Genomic DNA, 20,321 nt, shown 5'->3' with positions numbered 1-20,321 from the left:
TAAAAGCTCCCATGTATGAATATCTATAAACTTTTAGACCCAAATTAAGACTATTATGACACTTGCAGACCATGCAAGAGCACTCATATACTTGTGAACATAAAATTAAACTATTGTGATATTAGCAGAGCCTTGTATGACAGGTATAGGACCATGCGGAACACTCATAAACCCAAGAAAATACTTAAAAAGCCACCAACTTCTAGACCCAAATCATGACTATGTTAATTCTGAGGACCCAATAAGACCAGTCATCTACTTGCAGACCCTAAATAAAACCACTCTGATACTTGTGAACCCAGGATTAGACCACTCTGATGACCATTTTGTTATTTGTAGATCTGGGTCAATAACATCCCAATATTTTTTAACTCAAAATAATACGTGATCACCGTAGAATAGTGACACATTGACCCACGTAATGCAACACTGATCTCAGCTCTGTCCTGTGTCAGTTTCACATATCTATGAAAATTCAATGTTAATCCAAAATTAATCAAATTCTAATACTTGCATTTGCATCACATTGGTAAAGAATTTTTACTTTTTTTTTTTTATGAAGGAACTGACGTACCTCACTTAACTGGTTTTGGGCTTTCTTGATCCTCCTGAGTTCGGGAGTATCAGTAGAGATGGCGACTGGTGTTCCCTTCTGTTTTTCATATTTCTCTTTATATTTGTTCTAAGACATAAGAGATTAATAATGACACCAATTTTCTCTAACTTTTTACCAATCTTCTCCAGCGATTGTTTTAAAACGGGTCTTACAATTTTTTCCTAAGAATTGACAATACGGAAAAGTGGGAGATTTTAGCTGCCAGATAAAATCCGAAGCAGATTACAGTAACAGGCAAACGGATGAGATTGTACGAGATCGTCCTCCTAATACAGATTTTTTTTTTTTCTTCTGTACAGAAATTCACGTACGGTGCAAATTTTTAAGTCGATTCTGTTGTGAAACAGGCACTGATTTGCTGTAATTTTTTTCTCGTTGACATCAATGCGGAAACAAAAAAATCTGCAGTGAAATCCAAAAGCATTCCATCATTGTGGATTACCTGCCTACCTGCTGCAAAATTTGCAAAAAGTGCAGATTTTAAAGGAATGTTGTTGTTTTTTTCTGATTCTTATGGAATCCACTGAAATCTACAGTCAGGTTTTTCTGTTAAAATATATCGCAGGTAATTCGACGAACTCACGCTAAGAATTTAGAATTTTAGCTATATTTCCACGTTAAGGAAATTTTGCAAATTTTTACGTAAATATTTAGAATTTATGAGTAGTGTCAGCCGCATCATGGCTTTCATTTAGCTGTGTCAGATCAGTCATAATAGATCAAAATCGTTCTCCACTGACCTCCTGGCTTAGAATAGGCTCAAGGACGTTCTGTTTTAGGTTTCTGCCATTATGACAGTAAAAACAGCGCCGCATTCTGCATTATTCTTGATGCCCAAAGATGCAAAATTGCCGACAGAGGCTCCGAATGGCCACAAGGACAAAGCCGTGGTGTGATCAAAATCCGGTACAACCCACACACTGTACACACCTGACTGAACATGTCTTGCATTTTCTTGCTGTGAGCAATGTAAGGCGTCATAAACTTTGACGTATCCACCTTTTTCTTAATTTTCTTCTTCTTCTCACCAGAGTCCTGTGCCTTCCCAGCATCAGGCTTTGGCTAAAAATAAAAAAAATAATAAAATAGTCAGATTTTTGTATATTACAAACTGTGGATTGTGAATGTAGGCCACGTGCGATAAGTCCAAGCTTTTTTTTTTTTTTTTTTTTTTTACTAGGTATCGGAGTACATCGTTATCGCCCAGTTCTCTTGTGGGATTAGAAAGAACTCATACTGAAGCTAATTATATGAGATATTTAGGGTGGCCTCTATATGGGCAAAAGACCCCAACAAATATGGAAAAAAAAATCTGAGAAAATGCTGATTACACCCAGCTCTTTTTCTTTTAATTTTTAGGTGGACACCCTTTAATTATTTTAAAGAAGAACTGTCAATTGTATCAAGATTGAGGGTTTTAAGTCCTGCCCTCTTGCCCTCCTGGGAATGCCCCAGCTCTCCTGGGAACACCCACGTTCCACCCTGGAGCATCCACTTTTGGGGGAGCTTTACATAAATCCCAGCCCTTTCAGCCCAAGTGTAGGTAGCGTCACACTTGGCCCCTAGCGCCGAAAACCTTCTCTACTACATCAGTATTATAGACATGAGTATTACAAATGGCACATGGAAGGTTAGGGCCCTTTTTAAGGAAAATGCATTGTGGCCCCCTGCAAACAAAAACATATGTAAATAGACCTGATGATCTTTAACAGGTAAAGGGGCATACATGATAGATATTTGCCCACAAGATCATCATTCAGATAAGCATACCCCCAACAGTCCAATTTTGGCAGAACTATCTTGTGCCTGGAAACCCAAAAAGATGTGGGATTAATCAAATTTTAATTAAAGGGGGCAATGCCATATAGGTTTGGGAAAAAATACCAAACGGAATCATTGTGGGGCTTAAAATATCTATCGATTTGGGATTTAACTGTATTAAGATATTTCATAGGATAGTTGTCATCATTTTTCCCTGACTTCCCTACATGCATACTCAACTCGGCTATGCATTCAGTTATTTTATTGGGGAGGAGACAAGTTTATCTCCGTAGGGCATGATGAAATCCATCATGTTCAATCCTTGCCTTACATCTTAGAGGACGGACCATATACAACGGATAATGTGCATGAACTCATACATGGACCTCGATAGCTGTCAGCTTACTTCCAACCCTCCCCTCCTATACACATGCGTGCTCAATTCAGTTGAGTGTGCATGTGTTTACAAGGAAGAAAGGAATGAATGACAGCTGCTTTCAGACATCTCTGGCAGTGTCTTATCTCCTTGGGAACAAAAGGGTTGAGCATTGAAAATCAACATGCTCCATCCTTCTTTTCTCTGACATTATCAGACAGGGGAGAGCTAAAAGATTTCCTTTAAGAGAACTGGAGATTAGCTGCAATTCTTGACAGTGACCACTACAAGGTGTATGGAGCTATGTTGTTCCAGCTCCGGCCATTGTTTATATCCGGATACCACCAGTGCTGATCGGGGGGTGGGGTGCTTTGTGTCGGACCCCGCGGATTTGATATTGATGGCCTAGCCTAATTATAGGCCATCAATATCATAACATGTACGACCCCTTTAACTATAAAGATGCTTGTATCCATTAAAGCAATGTCAACGGAACCTGCTGAATTCAATGGGACCAGTCGATTTCATGTCACCAACCAGACAACCCCTTTAATTACAGTTGAAATCTTTCATTGGGATATTTTTAAAATTCATTTTTTGTAAATATTAATATATATTGAATACATTAATATCTATATAGACACAGACTTGTACACTGACATATCACACAGCCAGATATGAAGCTCTTTGCATTGAAAGCTAAGTATATGAAACAGCGACAGCGAAAAGATTACAGAAGATTAGCAGAACAGATGAGACCTGCAGAGAAGATGGACGGTTAATATCCATGAGAAAATGGAGCTTCGCCTTAAAGGAGTTTTCCATTTTAATTCAAAGAAAAACTTAAAGAAACACTCCCATTCATTTTTTTTATTTTCTTAATATATTGCAGTCATCATATTATATAGCTCTGTATACTTACAATTGCTCATTTTGCCTTTCTACCCACCTAATTCTTCACTTTTCTCTGCTCTGTAGAACAGGACGTCTCTTGTCCCTGCATTTATCATCCCCCCTCTTCAACTCCTGACCCAGCTGCTCCGCTCCTCCCCTCTGCCCCATGCCAGGGACTTTTCAGTGATGTAAAATTGTAGTTCTTATGATGACTCATGCAGGGAAAAGAGACTTCCTGTTTCTGCATTGAGCTTAGAAGGATTCAGCTAGTCAGTTTTTAATCATGTGATGTCATAGACCGAATGGAAAATAGAATAATTAACTGGGTAGAAGAGCAAAATGAGCAATTGTGAGTACACAGTGCTATATAATCTGATGACTGCAATATATTAAGAGGATATAAATGTTCATGGGAGGAGTGCTTCTTTAAGTTCTGCAACTTTCTAATACAGTTTGAGCTTCATTCCACCCCACCCATCCCTCTTTTTGCAATCGTGGGCTGCATTGGTTAGCGCACAGGCTCTATCCAATTGATGGTTCAATTCACAGACACAAAGCAGAGATCTTAAAAATGGTGAGAAACTGAAATCACAAATAAGTTAGAAAGTTGCAGAAACTTATTTAGAGTAAATCAGAAACCCCTTTAATACAGAAAGCAAGCTGTGAATAAATAATATGGCTGCTGCCGCATGAATGGCTCGCCAATAACGCAGTAACATTGCAGCATTGGTCATGTGCGAAAGATGGCGGTGATGAATGTTACTGAAGTTATTGGAAATTCAATGTATTAAAACGTGATAATGAGCATGAAACAGGATTAAATAGCATCTGTGGTTATAGCGAATGAGTTATCCTGTTTTGCTGGCAGAGGCCAGACATCAGTGCGCCATGTCCAGGAATATGAGGGTTAATACGTTTTGCATTTTCTTGCCTTAATCTTCATGAAGCTGCTGTTATAAAGGATTTTTCCACCAGAAAATACTACCAAATGTATATAGCCTAATGGAGCAACCTAAAGAATGTAAATAGGAGCCTGCCCAGGCCAGGAATTATTGGGGGAGCGGTTACCCAGCACTGCTGTCACTTTACTTCAGTGATCGAGGAGGATCACAGTGGTCGGATTTCTGATGATCAGCTATTGGCGGCATATCCTACTGATACACCACCAAAAAGAGTCAGCCACTTTTAATGAAACGTCCAGTAAAAAGAAAATTATGAGCAAAAAATGCAGATCCTCCAGGGATGTGATGCTTTTAAAAGGAATGTATATTCAGAAAATGACCTATTGTTTAAACCAGGATTTTATCTAAAGTGTATTTTTTTTTAACCAATATTTGTCAATTTGTTTTTTTTCCCACATCATGATCTTTATTAAAAATATAAAATAGAAATCTTGCAATTCCCACACTGGCCACTGGGGATTTTTTTTGGATTCTAACTTCCTGTTTCAGGAAATGCACATGTACATAAGCCACATTGAGCAGACTCTGACTCTTTTGTACTTGAGTTTCTAATGAGCGTGTGCAAAGGTTATTGTGAAGGGAGGGTCAGCAGTGACATCATTATTCTGTGATTGATAGATAAGATAACTCTTCCTGAAAGGACAGGAATTTAGAGTCAAAAAAGCCCTAGTGGCAAGTGTAAAAATTACAAGAGTACTATTTTTTTTTTTTTAATAAAGATTGTGATATTAAAAAGTGGTCACATTTAGAAAATACATGCTACACAAATACATGATTTTAAAAATAGGTAATTTTCTGATAATAGCTTCCCTCTAAGGTATTAGATATTATCCACTTTGGCCCTGTGGGACATATGGAATGAAGAGGGTATTAATAGGGCCAGAAACCAGAGTAACTGCTGTTAACTGCTCCTGCTGTGAGACAGATACTAATTTATTTCCCTAAGTGGCAAGTAAAGACTAATCATTCAGCTGCCCAAAAGAAAACATCTGATAGTGGGGGTTTCTGCATCAATTCTCTAAAAATTGTGTTTTTATATAGGACATTTACCAAATATACAATATATATACATATAGCTGCCACCTTGGTCCCTGCAATCAAGTTATTGCAGGTCTTCAACCCATAAGGGAACTAAATTATAAGGTAAAAAAAAATAAAAAAATATATAAAAATTAAACTCATCACCCATTTCTCATTTTGAAATATAGAAATAAAAAAAATAATAATTTAAAATAAATAATAATTTATAATGTAATATTTTTTTTTATTTCTATATTTTAAAATGAGAAATGGGTGGTGATTTGAATTTGTATATGTTTTTTAAAATTTTTTTTTTACCTTATATTTTAATCCTCTTGTGGGTCCTAGACCTGCAATTACTTCAATGCAGGAACCAAGGTGGCAGCCATGGGGACGTTCAGCAAGCCTCAAAATGAGATAACAATCCATCAGCAACCTAAACTCTCTAGAGACTTATTTACAAAATTATTTTCTATGGGGTCTACCTTCTGATCTATTCCGACAAGGGCCACTCCTAGTGCTATGTCATTGAGTGAATGTTTCAGAACTTTTACATGTATATGAAGGGGATGGGAATATATTAAAAAAAAAACAAAGCTGAAATTTTTCAGTACACAAATTTAAAAAAATATGAAAACGGTATTCTAGGATGTAAGTTCACTTTCACTCAATTTTATCCATCGTAGTGTACATCCTGAGTACTACAGATAAATTTACACTAGAGGTTGCTTTTTTAGTACAAATTGGTTATTATGCACTTACAGAAGTTTTAATAATACAGACATTGAAAGTATCAAGTTTTTCTGATGGAAAAATCCCTGAGAGCAGAGTAATTTAAGAAGCGGGCTAAAAATGAAAGATTACTTTGCTTTGAGTTAACGTCTGCTGAGGTGTTGTTACCTCCTCCGTTCCCCCTTCTTCAATGATTGTCTCTTCATAAGAGTACTATAAAAAATGGTAAATCCAGACACTCAGAACATGGTGGTTACAGTCACATTGGACACTTACCTGTAGAGTTACTAACCAGGCAAACAAAAGAGTCATATACAGGTCAATCAGTAAAAAATACATAGTATTTAGTTAACACATATCAGTGACTACCAATGTTTCAAGACATGCTATACCATAGAAGTTTCTGAGTCCAACAAACCCAAAATGACTATTTCACTTGCATCCCAGTTTCAAATTTATAAGGTTTTGTTCACATTATCGTTTCATTTGGACTTGAGTGTTTTGATGGTAAAAAATAGTTTGGCTCACGAAGATAGAGTTGCCATAAAAAATACAGAAATCTCAATGAAAACTTCAAGACCCCATGATAGGTCCATGAGGTCCATCAGGATTTGACCATGAAAATGGATCCACCACACCATGCATGGCCAGCATGAATCAAAGTTTGGCCCTGATGTTTGGCTTTGATGTTTCAGAGCTCGTATCCATTTATAAGCTGGCTGCGGACTGGGTGGCTCAGGTGATTAGTACAAGGGGGCTGTCCTCTGAGGCTTCTCCCAAACCCTGCCATATGTTTTATCTGTCATTCAAAGGGAGCGGGGCAAAGTGGCCAGGAACCGACCTCTTGGACTAGTCACCGAAGCCAAATTGCAAACTTTCAAAATGTACTGTGTGTTTTCACCACAGCATTTCAAAATAAAACATAACTAATTGAAATAATGAAGCCAAACTCTGATTCATGCTGCCCTTGGTCCGGTCAAAATGTATCAGCTATCAGGTTCACTTTAAGACAAGCACAAGTGTGTGCAGAGGATAAACCCAAATATCAGGAGGAATATGATGGATAAGAAGAGTATATGGCCTCCTTGCTGTCTGATCGTTATGTCTCTCCAAAAGACTAGTAGTATTTGGGAGTTATGAAATTAGTTCGATGGGTTCCTTACAAAAAATCTAAAAGACAGCTGAAAGCTGCTTTTAAAGTAAAAAAAAAGAGGCGTCCCTTAACTAAAGTAAATAAACAAATTTCATATATGGTATGTCCATTCAACAAGAAGGACATCCATAGATGTTCTCTAAGAATATTTACATGTAAAACTCGAGTTTTTAGCTTGAGGGCCTACCTGCCAAAGATTACATTATAACTTCTAAAACTAAATTGTAGCATTCAGCTAACTAAGTTACCAAAATAGATAGATAAATGCAATGGATAGATAAATAACTGTGATACAAAAATAAGATAGGGTAGATAAATAGTTATACAGAATTGATAAACTATTTTTTAATTTTTGAGAGTCACATTCAAGGACCATATAAGCTTGAATTATTTTTTCCATTTTGTACAATGAGCAACTTTGGCTGTCACTTTTTCCTTGACACACGTAAAATAAATTTAGAAGTGCTTTCATTGGGGATTACATGTATGACATATGCTTGTGATGACACCATATTCCTAATTTTCAATGGGATAGCTTGCCAAGAGTGCTCTGTCATCCCTGATACCTGAAAGATTTACAGGGATTTAATATTAGGTCACTGGGCTATTACCACAAAGGATTATTATCATGTGCCCAGCAAATACAAGATTTAAATGACATCATTGTATAATAAGGTATTGCATTAACTTTAACAGAAAAAAATATTAGGAAGTTGTTTACTATAACATAAAAATGTAAAGGGGCTGATGTGGACCCCATAGCAGTACCTTAAAGATTTGTCAACAACATAAATATTGAGCAGAAGTGTTGGCTTGGTATAGTCAAAATGTAGAGCTAAATATAAATGCAATAATCAATTTAACATACTATTACTTGTAATTTTTTTATAATTTACCATTGTTTAAGTATAAGAGTGACATTTTTTAGCATTAGTATAAAGGTCCTTACAATAGACTAAATCATTCTATGTTGGTCTTCCCCCAGAAACAGTGAAAGTTGATACCCAAAATCCTTTCTGCACAGAGGAAGTTTAACAGTGCATTGCAATAGTTATTTTTACTCTGTAGTCATCAGGGTTCACTAATGTAGCCCTGTACACCAGAACATTGGACATCTAGAACAGCCGTGACCGTGGACTTAATATATCAGCAAATATTTTCTTCTACCCAACTGCTATTAAGAGATTTTTTAGATATTGATCTTTGCATGTGTGTGGTCCATCCACATGGGCAAATTAAAATGGTATCATATATCAAAGACCAATTAATATTTAACAGACTAATGACTCCAACTACATTAAAAGATGTGCAAGTATTAATAGCATAGGCATTTAGTGAGAAAGTGGCACCATACGCAGATTATGATACATATTTTGCTGTAAAATTATATGAAAAATATTATACTATAAATATACGAATAAACTAAAGTAAATATATTTTAAGGGTTTTGTATTGTTATTATATTTTAAGAATTTATTATTAGATTTATGTCTAATTCTAATTGATAATTTATGCTTTCCTTAAATATATCTCACGTGGTAATAAATGCAGGGCTATAAATAAAATCTTTCATTTTGGATGAATTCACGCTGGGTGAACTTTTACAGTGTGCAGGACCATGATCACATATAGCAAATGCTAATTATAAACCCTTATGCAGCAGAAATGTTACAGGGGATGTTTCAAGTTTGAACAACCCCTGTTTCAAATTGCGCGCTCGCTTCCAGAAGTTCTTTGGAGGGGAACTCTCCTTCTGCAACACATCTATTAGCAATTGGGGGACCACAGTGCTCTAGAGAAAGCAAGGTATAACATAGCACCCATTTCAATCAATAAATGTCCATGTCGACCACTGTTTACTTTTGGAAATTTTTTTTACTAACATATAAAATATGTACAACAGTCCAAACGATGGCTGGTACTCACATCTTCTTAAAAAAATTGCTTTATTGATCCAGTAGTGTAAAAGGCACAAAAAAAAGCAGTTGAACACAACAGCACAAAAATTAAAAAAGCATAAAAAAAAATATTCGCTGCGCTCCCAGGCAACATGTTTCAGATCTGCATGGTCCTTTGTCAAGCCAAGCTTGATAAAGGACCCTTGATAAAGGACCCAATGCGCATAATTTGATTGTTTAATAATAAAAATTCATGAAAAACACATTAAAAATGCGTGTAATGTACTCAACGTTTTTCCTGCCAACAATGCGTTTTTCATGCGGAAAAAATACACTACAATAAAAAAGCACTTTGTGAATATGCCCTAACATTCTGAAAAATAAAGCAGAAGCTTGAAAAAAAGTTTATATAAGGCCTCATGAACACGGGAAAAATTACAGATCCATCTTTAATGGAAAATCTATGGGCCCCTACTGTATGTTACTGCTTGGAATGCCTTAGACTTCATTTAGTTACTTCCACAAATCATGGAGGCGTTGGGTTTGCCATGTGCATGAGGTTTCACGTTATCAGACTTACTTGGCCGCAACAGTTGATCAGAGAACACTCTGGGCTCAGGTCCTGATATTGCAATCTTACCATGAAGGGTCCCATGAGGTCCTGAAATGCATATCTGAAGAGCAGTTTCCTACTTTCCATCACTTTTTTAGCATTATTAGTCCATATCTATTTTAATCTCACATAAGTTTTTTTTTGTTTGTTTAAAGGGATATTACATTTTCAGCAATTTTTAGATAATTTTTGCACAATGAATGTGATAATTTTTGCATAAAGCTGCACAATTTTACAGTAGGTTTTCTGTACTAATTCCTCACCATGTGTCCATCACATAACCAGGCCTGAAAGAAGGCAATGAAAACAATTGACTGCCAGAATGTAATAGACTAATAACATCTCTTTTGCAGCGTTGTACAGAGATTATCCTGTGCGAATTTATTGGGAAGTAAAGGGAGTAAAGCAGAGAAGACAAAATAAACCCATGAAACCAAGAGGAGAACATACAAAACTCCATGTAGATGTTGCCACATGTCTCTTCTATTAAATACAAGTAATCTAAATATTATCATTCTAACCTCTGATTTACTAGTATATAGACGTTTTTACATTTTGTGTGGATGTTAGGTTTTCTTTGAAAAAAAAAAAATGTCCACTTGGTGAACGTTTTGAGGACGAATCCAGGCATGGATCCAGAGTAAGTCAAGAATTTTTGGTCCTTTCTTAGACCTGTCTAAAAAAAAAAAAGGCATCCAAATTGCAGCCAATTGGCAATATGTGAACCTGGTTCTTACTTTACATGCTAAAGGTGACCAGGACACAATTAACTGAATGGTCCAATATTAGAAGTTTCATCTTTAAAGGGAGTTTATCTCTAAATTATTTCAAAATAATATGAATGCTGGGGTCTGAATGCTTGGAGCCCAACTCTTCCTGAGAATTCGGAGCCTATAGTCCCCCTGTGCGAATGAGTCAGTAGCGTGCATGCTTGAACTCTACTCAGTTCAATAGGACTAGCTGTTCCATCATTCCCATAGGTCTAAGGGGTAGCGTTTCTCCATAAGGAGAAACGCTACCCCTTAGACCTCAGTCCAGAGCCTCTCACCTAGCCAAATCAGCTCTCATACTTTGCACTGACGAGGGCCAACAGCCCGAAACACCGTGTCTGCAAATTGAGATTCTGATTTGGCTTTTATCCTAAGTCATATTGCACGACTCGTTAAAGGGTTGATTGTGACTTGTAGGATTGCTACTTCCAATAGGTGGCGCTATAGAGTACAAGTCCTCTTTTTCTCTGAAGAGGCAATTGGCATATCATTCCCATAGAAATTGATGGCGATGTGGTTATGCATGCTCACTACCACTTTATCCACTGGGCAGAGAACTTTAGGGCTCCTGTTCTTGGAATTGGTGCCCCCACTTGTCAGACTTTGGCGTTCATACATTTATCACCTTTCCTGTGGTCCTGTGATCAAAAACCACTGAAAAATGATAAATGATGAACCCTTAAAAAAAATTTGGTATGAAACTCAGAGCAATTTTACAAGAGACCGGTGACCCGAAAACTATTTATTACATATCAGTGGAATGTCCAAGTAATATTTTTACACGGTAATTATTTTTTCTTAGAATATATTGGCCATTTATTTATTTATTTTATTAGATATTGCCTTTTGGCTACTTAAATGCTTTATTTATGTCGGATTTATTTACTTATTTGTTTGTTTATTGATATTTATTATTTATTTATTTGAAAGTTGTTTTATTTTTACTTTTAAAGATTTTTTTTTTTTTTACATGGAAGCAATTATAACTGATGCAGCAGGAGAAATTAATAATATAATCACTTTTATTATTCTATATTTTTTTTGCACACTGATTAAAATGAAAAACCTTAAACGGTTGCATTCACAAATGTGAATTAACTAAGAAAAAAATGCAAATATACTGTATATGTATATGTGTGTACACCCCGCAATCATTACTGTAGGTCTAGAAGTCGCACACAGTATTTGCACAGCCCAGCTCTCATTACACCTACAGACACTAAAACTATTTTGGCCGAGATGCCATTTCAGTGTTGGCATACAGTAAATTATAGAAGCAGCCTCCTGTTTCCAATCCAAGCCTAAACCTGCACCCACCTCCGGACAACTGGGCAAAATCCCACCCATCTCATGTAGTATTTCACCGTTTTAGCATTTTTAAACCATCAGAAGATCCTCCAATGAAGATCCTCATTTTTTTGTGTTGTCAGAATTGTTAATGTTATTATTATTGCTAATTTGTGATAAGCTTCAACATTTTGGAGACTGCCGATCAGACACTTGGCAAATGTTAGTTTCGACTGCATGGAGAATTAGGGTGTAGCGCTGGAGTGCTAAAGCCTTTCCTACTGTCCATCTCAGTATTGTTTCCTCCCACATGAGATATGTGTCCTCAAATGGTAGATCTTCTTCAGGTGTACTTGTCCCCAACTGTTAACTTGGTCACCATTTTTAATTGCCAAACTAGGCAGCTGTTCCGTCACAGGTACAACAGTCTCCGAAGTGCGAAAACGTCACCAAATATTCAGATCTCAGCTTTCCGAAACCAAGTTAGTGCAACCTGGTGGCCACATTGGAATATCCAATGTTCAGGTCTGAGTTTTTGCAGGACTGATATATTTAGTTCTGTGCAAAGTATTAAGAAAAACTCAATAAAACATTTTCTCTAATAGGCTTGAAATTCCCAGAGCAGATCTCGAGGATTGCAGCTCTTGGCTTTCCTATGTTATTAAGCATGGAGAGAACGCTTCAATGCTTTACAAAAGGCAGGTTTCAATCCTATGGAACCGATATAAAGTCTCCCGTAGCTTAGATGCCATCTAGTATAAAGCGTGACTGCTTATTTTTAAAGTCTATAATGCCACTGTGGCATAATAGTATCAGAAGGTGGCCATTTTGAACTGTGATGAGGTTCTTGTTGACAATTACCCATAGGATAGTAACTCCTACATGCAGTAAACTAATAGTTCTCTGGATTTATTGCTACCTATGGAGCGATGACATGCCAGGTTAAACACTCTTAAATAGGACCTTTCACTTGTCAATAATATGTAATTTTTGTTAAGCTGTTCTTATCACCACTGTTCTCATGAATCTGGCGTTGATTTGCTTTTGTTCCCAGGCCTCACATCCACAGTGCATAAATTTAGTCTTGTTAGCCATGTGGGTGGGTTCCTCAACTGTTCTCTGAGGTTATCTTCATAAGGACCACTCCCCCTTGACTAATAAGATGAGATTTATATGCTGGGAAGAGGGGGGCCATGTCTCAGGAGCAGAAAGAGGCTGGAACAAAAAAAAGCAATTCCAAATTCAGGAGAACACCGGCATTTAGGTTAGATAAAACAATTAATTATTGATGACAAGTGACGGGACGTCTTTAAATTGGGTCCTGACTGATTCCCATCAAGGACCTCCTTGGAAAGGTGACATAGGGAGGATCTTGTCTCTATCCAAACATCATTTTTAATTTTTTATTTCTGCTGTAAGATATTTTTTATGGTAGCACTCCCAAATGTTAGTGACTCAATTACTAAATACATGAAGCATGTTCTAGATAATGCTCATTTGCAGAGAAAAATTAGTAAATCTCCAGTAATCCACAATCCCCATGTCAAAAAGATCAAAGAACCTGAGACACAGGGTGTTGATTACCAGAGCATTGGAGATCGCAGGTATTTTCTTGTATTGGATAACACCTTTTTAGGGGTTAATAATTTCCTTTTAGCACCTTAGAGATACTATTTTCCAAGTGGTTAATATAGAAGAATAGGAAATGTGGATCATTGGGGACCTTTCATGAGGTCAAAATTGTCCAATTTTTGCTACTATTTTATTCCCATTGCTTTCCTGAATATTCTGTTTTTTGTTGCTTTAAAATCCGCCTTATGGTTCCAGAGATATGGGCCTTTTTATTTAGTGCTACTTTTTATCATCTTTGCCAAGAGGGAGTTGCTCACAGGATAATTATGCAAAGCAGTCTGAAGAAACGCCCCTGAGGATCCTTTAAGCCACGCCTTCTTGTAGAGACCACAAAAATTAACACTAGATAAAAAGGCCCATATCTCTGGAACTGTATGACGGATTTAAGAAAAACAAAAAATATATTACTCAGGGGAGAAGTGGGAATAAAGTAACAGAAAAAAACTGGCGACTTTTGACTCGGTGACAGGATCTTTTTAGCAGCAGTTACCCTGAATTTTTCGATTTTGAGAGAAATGAGCCCTTGTCACTGCCATCATAGCTTCAGTTCATAATGAAGCCATGACTGCTATGATAGATCTGTTTTTAAAAGGATCCTATAAAAATAAAAAAGTTATAGACCCCATTGACTTATAATGGTGTCCAATGGATTACATTCAAGGGATATGGCATTTCTGAAAGCGAGAACAGCTACAGCATGAACCCTTGACAAAAAAAGGCAAAAAATGCTCACGTGGACAGACATAGCCTTCAAGAAAATTAAAAGAAAAATTGAAAAGACCAAAGTTTAGAAGAAAGACTTTTCTAGCCAAACCCAATGGATCCAGTCCTTATTATTTATTACCATTGTCTGTAAATTCCCCCCAAAAATCACATCATTAATGGCAACTTTTACCAAACCAACCGATACCATCTCAGAGAGGATCGCTATTTATCATTACTGGAAAATATTTTTTTTGTAATTTAATCATAATATCAAAAATGTTAATTAATTAAAATTAAAACCTGTATTTTCTTTCTGTATTAATTACTTCTAATTAACCCCTCGCCCCCAAATAGCAGCAACGCAGCCGTCACCAGATTAGAACGGACGACATGACAGTGAGCTTGACGGCTGCATCCTGGCACATACCTATCATATCTCTGTATGTTTCCAGATCTGCTGACTTAATGGGTATCACAGTACATCAGGATCACTCTATCTGCATCAAACCTGTTAGCTGAGGTAGTAGATAGATGAATACTACATGTGTCTGCTATAAATAACAATATATTTTGCAGGAATGCCACTCCACAATTCTGCAAAACACCTCAATAAACTAAGTGCCAGGGCAAGCTGCCACCGAGGACAGGACAAGATGCCCACTTATCCCCTCACACTCAAAGTGACCTGACACCAACATGGGGGGTGAGAGGAGCAATTATCAAAACTGAACTTCTTACCTCATACTCCTCATATTCCTCGTCGTCCGCCATTTTTGAGGTTTCTACCTGTCACCTACAAAACTGATGAAAAATACTGTGTTAAAAGTAATGGAATTGGTAAGTAGATAGATAGATAGATAAAAGATAGATAGATAATAGATAGAAATATGATAGATATAAGATAGATGGATGATAGATGGATGATAGATATAAGATAGGTAGATGATAGATGATAGATAGAGATAAGATTGATAGATATAACATAAATGATAGAGATGAGATAGATGATAGATAGATAATAGATACATAATAGATAGAAATATGATATATAGATAGATATAAGATAGATGATAGACAGATGATAGATAGATAGAAAGATGATCGATAGATAATAGATATAACATAAATGATAGAGATGACATAGATGATAGATAATAGATACATAATAGATAGAAATATGATATATAGATAGATATAAGATAGATGATAGACAGATGATAGATAGTTGATAGAAAGATGATCGATAGATAATAGATATAACATAAATGATAGAGATGACATAGATGATAGATAATAGATACATAATAGATAGAAATATGATATATAGATAGATATAAGATAGATGATAGACAGATGATAGATAGTTGATAGAAAGATGATCGATAGATAATAGATATAACATAAATGATAGAGATGACATAGATGATAGATAATAGATACATAATAGATAGAAATATGATATATAGATAGATATAAGATAGATGATAGACAGATGATAGATAGTTGATAGAAAGATGATCGATAGATAATAGATATAACATAAGTGATAGATCGTTAGAGATGAGATAGATGATAGATATACGATAGATATAAGACAGATGATGATAGATAGATAGAGATAAGATTGGTGATTGATAGATATAAGATAGATGATAGATGTTTGATAGATAGATGACAGATAAAAGATGATAGATATAAGATAGATGATAGATGTTTGATAGATAGATGACAGATAAAAGATGATAGATATAAGATAGATGATTGATATATAGATAGATGATAGATAATATATAGATAGATGATAGATAGAATGATCGAAGATAGATATTGGATAGATATGAGAGATAAAGAGCTAGATAGACAGATAGATAAATAATTGATATATAGACAGATACACTGCACAGCGTTCTGGTTTATACATTGTATATCTGACCACAGGACTTATCATATGCAATAAACACAAGACAATGAGTAACCTTATGGGATTCTATGCGTTCTGCACAGCATGGGCCTGTCCTGTTGATCCCTGTTTTGTTTTCTGCAGCCTTATTTTTGGATCAGACCTGGAAAATATCAAAATACATTTTTTTTTTTTTCCTCTTTTCCCCAGATGGTGATAAGGACAGGAGGCTTTAATGGTTTGTGCTGGTGAGGAATGCTATAGCGGGGCCTGTCAGAGTATTCAGTTTTATAACAGTGCTGTCCCCAAACTTAGTAGTTGAAGGTTCGGAGCAGCTGCCGCCGGGCGTGGAGTTATGTGGCATGTAAGTTAATACCACCAGCTGATTGGTGGGTTTTGTTTAGCCAGTCCAACTGTAATACCTTCTGAGGAAACTGCAGCCTACTAGAGCAGGTTATATATAGGAACACGTAATGCTGATCCTTTTTGGTGCCAACATTAAAAAGAATAAATAAAAAAAATGTATTAATAAATATCAAAAATGAGTGCAAGCTTAAGCCCAATTTATAGGGTCCATCATCACTGTATGCTCTATGGTCATAGAAGGTACATAACACTTAGGGAAGCTGCTACTTGTTATCTGCTTAGCCAGATATCCAAACACAATTACTAAGTGAAGCCAAACTGTTACTATACTGTAACCTCTGGTCAGAGAACAAATGATCCCAACCAAAGAACATAGTCCTGGCCAAGCTCTGGTCCTAGAAGAAGTCTTCGTGCCAAGCAAATAGCTATTTCCTATGCAGAAAATACAATAGCCTTCAATATGGAAAGAGGAAAATTAAAAAAAAGAAGCTCTTACCAGTGATAATTAATTTCCTTAGCAGCAAAGCCTCCAACTGTTCCCTCCTCAGAAACGCTGGTCAAGAGCAGAGCAAATGCTCCAGCTCCCAAATTATCATGTGCCTCCGGCAACCAATCCTGGGATGGTTTGCTCAGGTTTCAGATGCTAAATTTACTTGGTGACCCTTTTGAAGACCACCTGTTCAGCAAATCCGTAGAGAGCAAGACTAGTAGTCATTTTCATTCGGAGCAAATAATAACAAGCAATGGTGCACCCAAAATATAACATTTTTATCATTTTTTTTTAATTATTATTTTTTTATTATTTTAAGTACTTTTCTAATAATTGTTTTTAAGCTTTTCTTTTCTAGGGATAGGACAGCTGTTTTTAGATTAACATAAAATAGCATATTTGGGAAAAAAAATGAAAAAAAAAGTTACATAGTGTATATTCCAATTAAGGCTAATTACAGTAAAGAATAAAATGATTACATTTTTTTATTTTTATTTTCTCATGATGTCCTTGGACACATTTTTTTTAAATTTGGTCATGATGATGTAAAAAAATATATTTCTCATGATCTTTTCTCAGGTTGCAATTTTTTTTAGCCTAGCAAAATACTTTCTGGATCAGTGGATGTGAAATTAAAATAATTGAATGTTTTTTGTAAAATATTAATACGATATCACAATAATATTGTAAAAAATGTTTAGCTGAGTAAAGAAAATAAATATAAGAAAAAAAAAATGAACGCATCAAATAATAATATACTAATAATATAATACAAACATATTGTAATATCATAATAAAAAGAATGCCATCATTAAAAAATAATTAATAATTAAAAAAATATAATGTACCCTAATAGCAAAAATACTGTAATATAACAATCATTAAAAAATAATGTAATATAACATTACAAACATATTGTAATACCATAATAAAAAGAATGCTGTAATTATTAAAAAATATAATGTATCCTAATAACAAAAATACTGTAATATAACAATAACAATCATTAAAATATTGTAATATAATAATATCAACATATTGCAATACCATAATAAAAAGAATACTATAATAATTAACAAAAAATAATCTGTCTTAATTTGATACATAAATACTGTAATATAACAATAATAACAATCATAAAAAATATGGTATTATAATAATAATAATAATAATAATATGATATGTGACATTATGTAAAATACATATTTTAATAAAAATTATACAAAATATAATGAATTTAGGGCAAAATACATAATGTATATGGGTATCTAGCACATCAGCATTTACATCATCTGAAATGGGTGTGGGGTCCACAGTGTTATTTTCTGAGGGATTGAGGTCCATAGGAAGCTTGGCCTTCTGTCCATACATGAACTCAAATGGAGTGCACTTGGTTGAAGTATGCGTGTGATGGGCAAACAGAACAGCAGGGATGAACTGTTCCAGTTGTTTCCTTAGTCAATGACAAGCTTACTAAGAGATTCTTTGAGTGTTCGATTGTCACGTTTCCGCTGGTCATTTGTTTGTGGGTGGTAGGCAGATGAAATGCGATGATCTGTTTGAAAATGATCCAATAGGTTATCAATGATTGAGTTTACGAATTCTCGTCCCTGGTCGCTAATGAGAGTGTCCATACAGCCAAGGCGGCAAATAGCGGAGTACAAAAAACTTGCTACTTACTTTGCACTCTTATCTGGGACAGCTGCTGTTTCCATCCACGTGGAGAAATGATCAGTGGCATCAACTATATATTTTTTGCTGTTTGATGTTCCTTGGAGAGGATCGTTCATATCAATCCCAATGAGGCTCCATACCTTTTCAGGCACTGGTATACTGTTGACTGGTGGAGCCTCCTTGCTGGTTTTGGGAAGTAAGAACAAGTTACAATTGCATTCTAAGGGTTTAGATTAGTACTCTTTTAATTTAATGAGTGAATACTATTGAGAAATGTGCAAAGTCATCTTTATCTTTGTGGAACTCTAACATCTGAGTAATTACAACTAACATGACACATCTCAGATGCTAGTGACGCGCCCCCTGGGGTCATGGGGTACTCGGTAGCCGGGCTGGTCCTTTTCGGGGTAGACACGGTGGCAGTGATCCGGTCCGTAGCCCCGGGCGGTCAAATAATTAAAGATGAAGAAAAGGGGAATAAAGTTTTTAGAGATAACATTCGTGACGCCACCTGTGGTATGCGGCTATATGGGGCCGCCGCTGCGGTGCAGATACTCTGGAGCTGATGGTGATGCAGCAGAGTTGGTTCAGCTCTCCACAGGCAGAGCTTAGCTCCAGGGTGGTGTAGTTGATAATTTGATGAGGTAGATGTTGCTGGTGCTGTGTAGTGCAGGGCTGGTGATGGCGCAGCAATTATTCAAGGACACAGTAGGGTGCCGTCTTCAGGTTTTACTCACAGTTGTTCAATTCTCCAGGTTACAATGGCCAGTGTGTAACCGCCCACGTCATCCTGTGTCCTCCGGGGTAGTGGTCCAGCAAACTCTCGGGTATCTCAGGAGCACTTAGACAGGACCCCGTTCTATGTACCTTTCCAGGTTGACTCACTACACTGGCTCTCGCCCTCCTGCCCTGCGCCTCACACCCAGTGTCCCCAGCCAGTGACCTCGGGCCTTGTAGGGTGACGTGCAGTCCCCTGGACCCTATGCAGCCACCTTTTCAGCGACGTATTGTGGATGTTGGCTGCAGCACCTTGAAAATGCAGCAGCCTCCGGTTGTCTAGCTGAGCCTGTTTGTTCTCCACTATTTAAGGGCCGGTACCCTTCTAACTCCTCAGAACTCAGAACTCTGACTCTCTCTAGAACATTCCACTCTCTCTTTTATACTACTACCCTCTGTGCTCCACTAAACTTCTTCCTCCACCGACCTCCTCTACCTAGTTCCACCCTCCAGCTAGGAACCAGGGACTGTGCTCTCCCTTCGGAGCAATCTTGCCCTTTCCTACTGAAGTGGATTGTATTGGATGTGGGTGTGTGGGTCCCGGGTAGTGCTCCCTCCTTACCTGAGACTGGGGTACCACACCTCTGGGTGAGATGCAGTACCTCTGTGGCTACTGGACCCGCAGGGGGCGCCACACTCCCCAGTCACATTGTATTGTAAGATCAATCTTCATCATGTGATTAACAACACAGATA

At 36.6% G+C, this 20,321-nt stretch overlaps 1 protein-coding gene across 25 annotated transcripts in view; it reads right to left on the bottom strand.

Moving 5' to 3' along the window:
• NEB (nebulin) overlaps positions 1–17,317 on the bottom strand; it is a 203,011-nt gene extending 185,694 nt beyond the window's left edge. For 23 of the 25 annotated variants that reach the window (XM_073647182.1, XM_073647185.1, XM_073647188.1 and 20 more), the window contains exons 1-6: positions 17,182–17,317; positions 16,396–16,482; positions 15,158–15,220; positions 6,494–6,574; positions 1,547–1,678; positions 575–682 (exon numbers count right to left, since the gene is read on the bottom strand). In XM_073647182.1, the coding sequence (XP_073503283.1) occupies positions 575–682; positions 1,547–1,678; positions 6,494–6,574; positions 15,158–15,190 (354 nt within the window). In that variant the 5' untranslated portion in view covers positions 15,191–15,220; positions 16,396–16,482; positions 17,182–17,317. The remainder of the gene's footprint in view (positions 1–574; positions 683–1,546; positions 1,679–6,493; positions 6,575–15,157; positions 15,221–16,395; positions 16,483–17,181) is intronic. The other 2 variants (XM_073647186.1, XM_073647184.1) reach the window with 2 other exon arrangements.
• Positions 17,318–20,321: the final 3,004 nt, after the last annotated feature.

This window comes from Phyllobates terribilis, unplaced genomic scaffold (assembly GCF_046119375.1).
Source record: "Phyllobates terribilis strain yellow unplaced genomic scaffold, ASM4611937v1 Scaffold_9__5_contigs__length_417890890, whole genome shotgun sequence".
Classification (NCBI taxonomy): domain Eukaryota; kingdom Metazoa; phylum Chordata; class Amphibia; order Anura; family Dendrobatidae; genus Phyllobates; species Phyllobates terribilis.
Note: the sequence above shows the minus strand (reverse complement) of the source record. Positions and strands in the feature narration are given on the sequence as shown.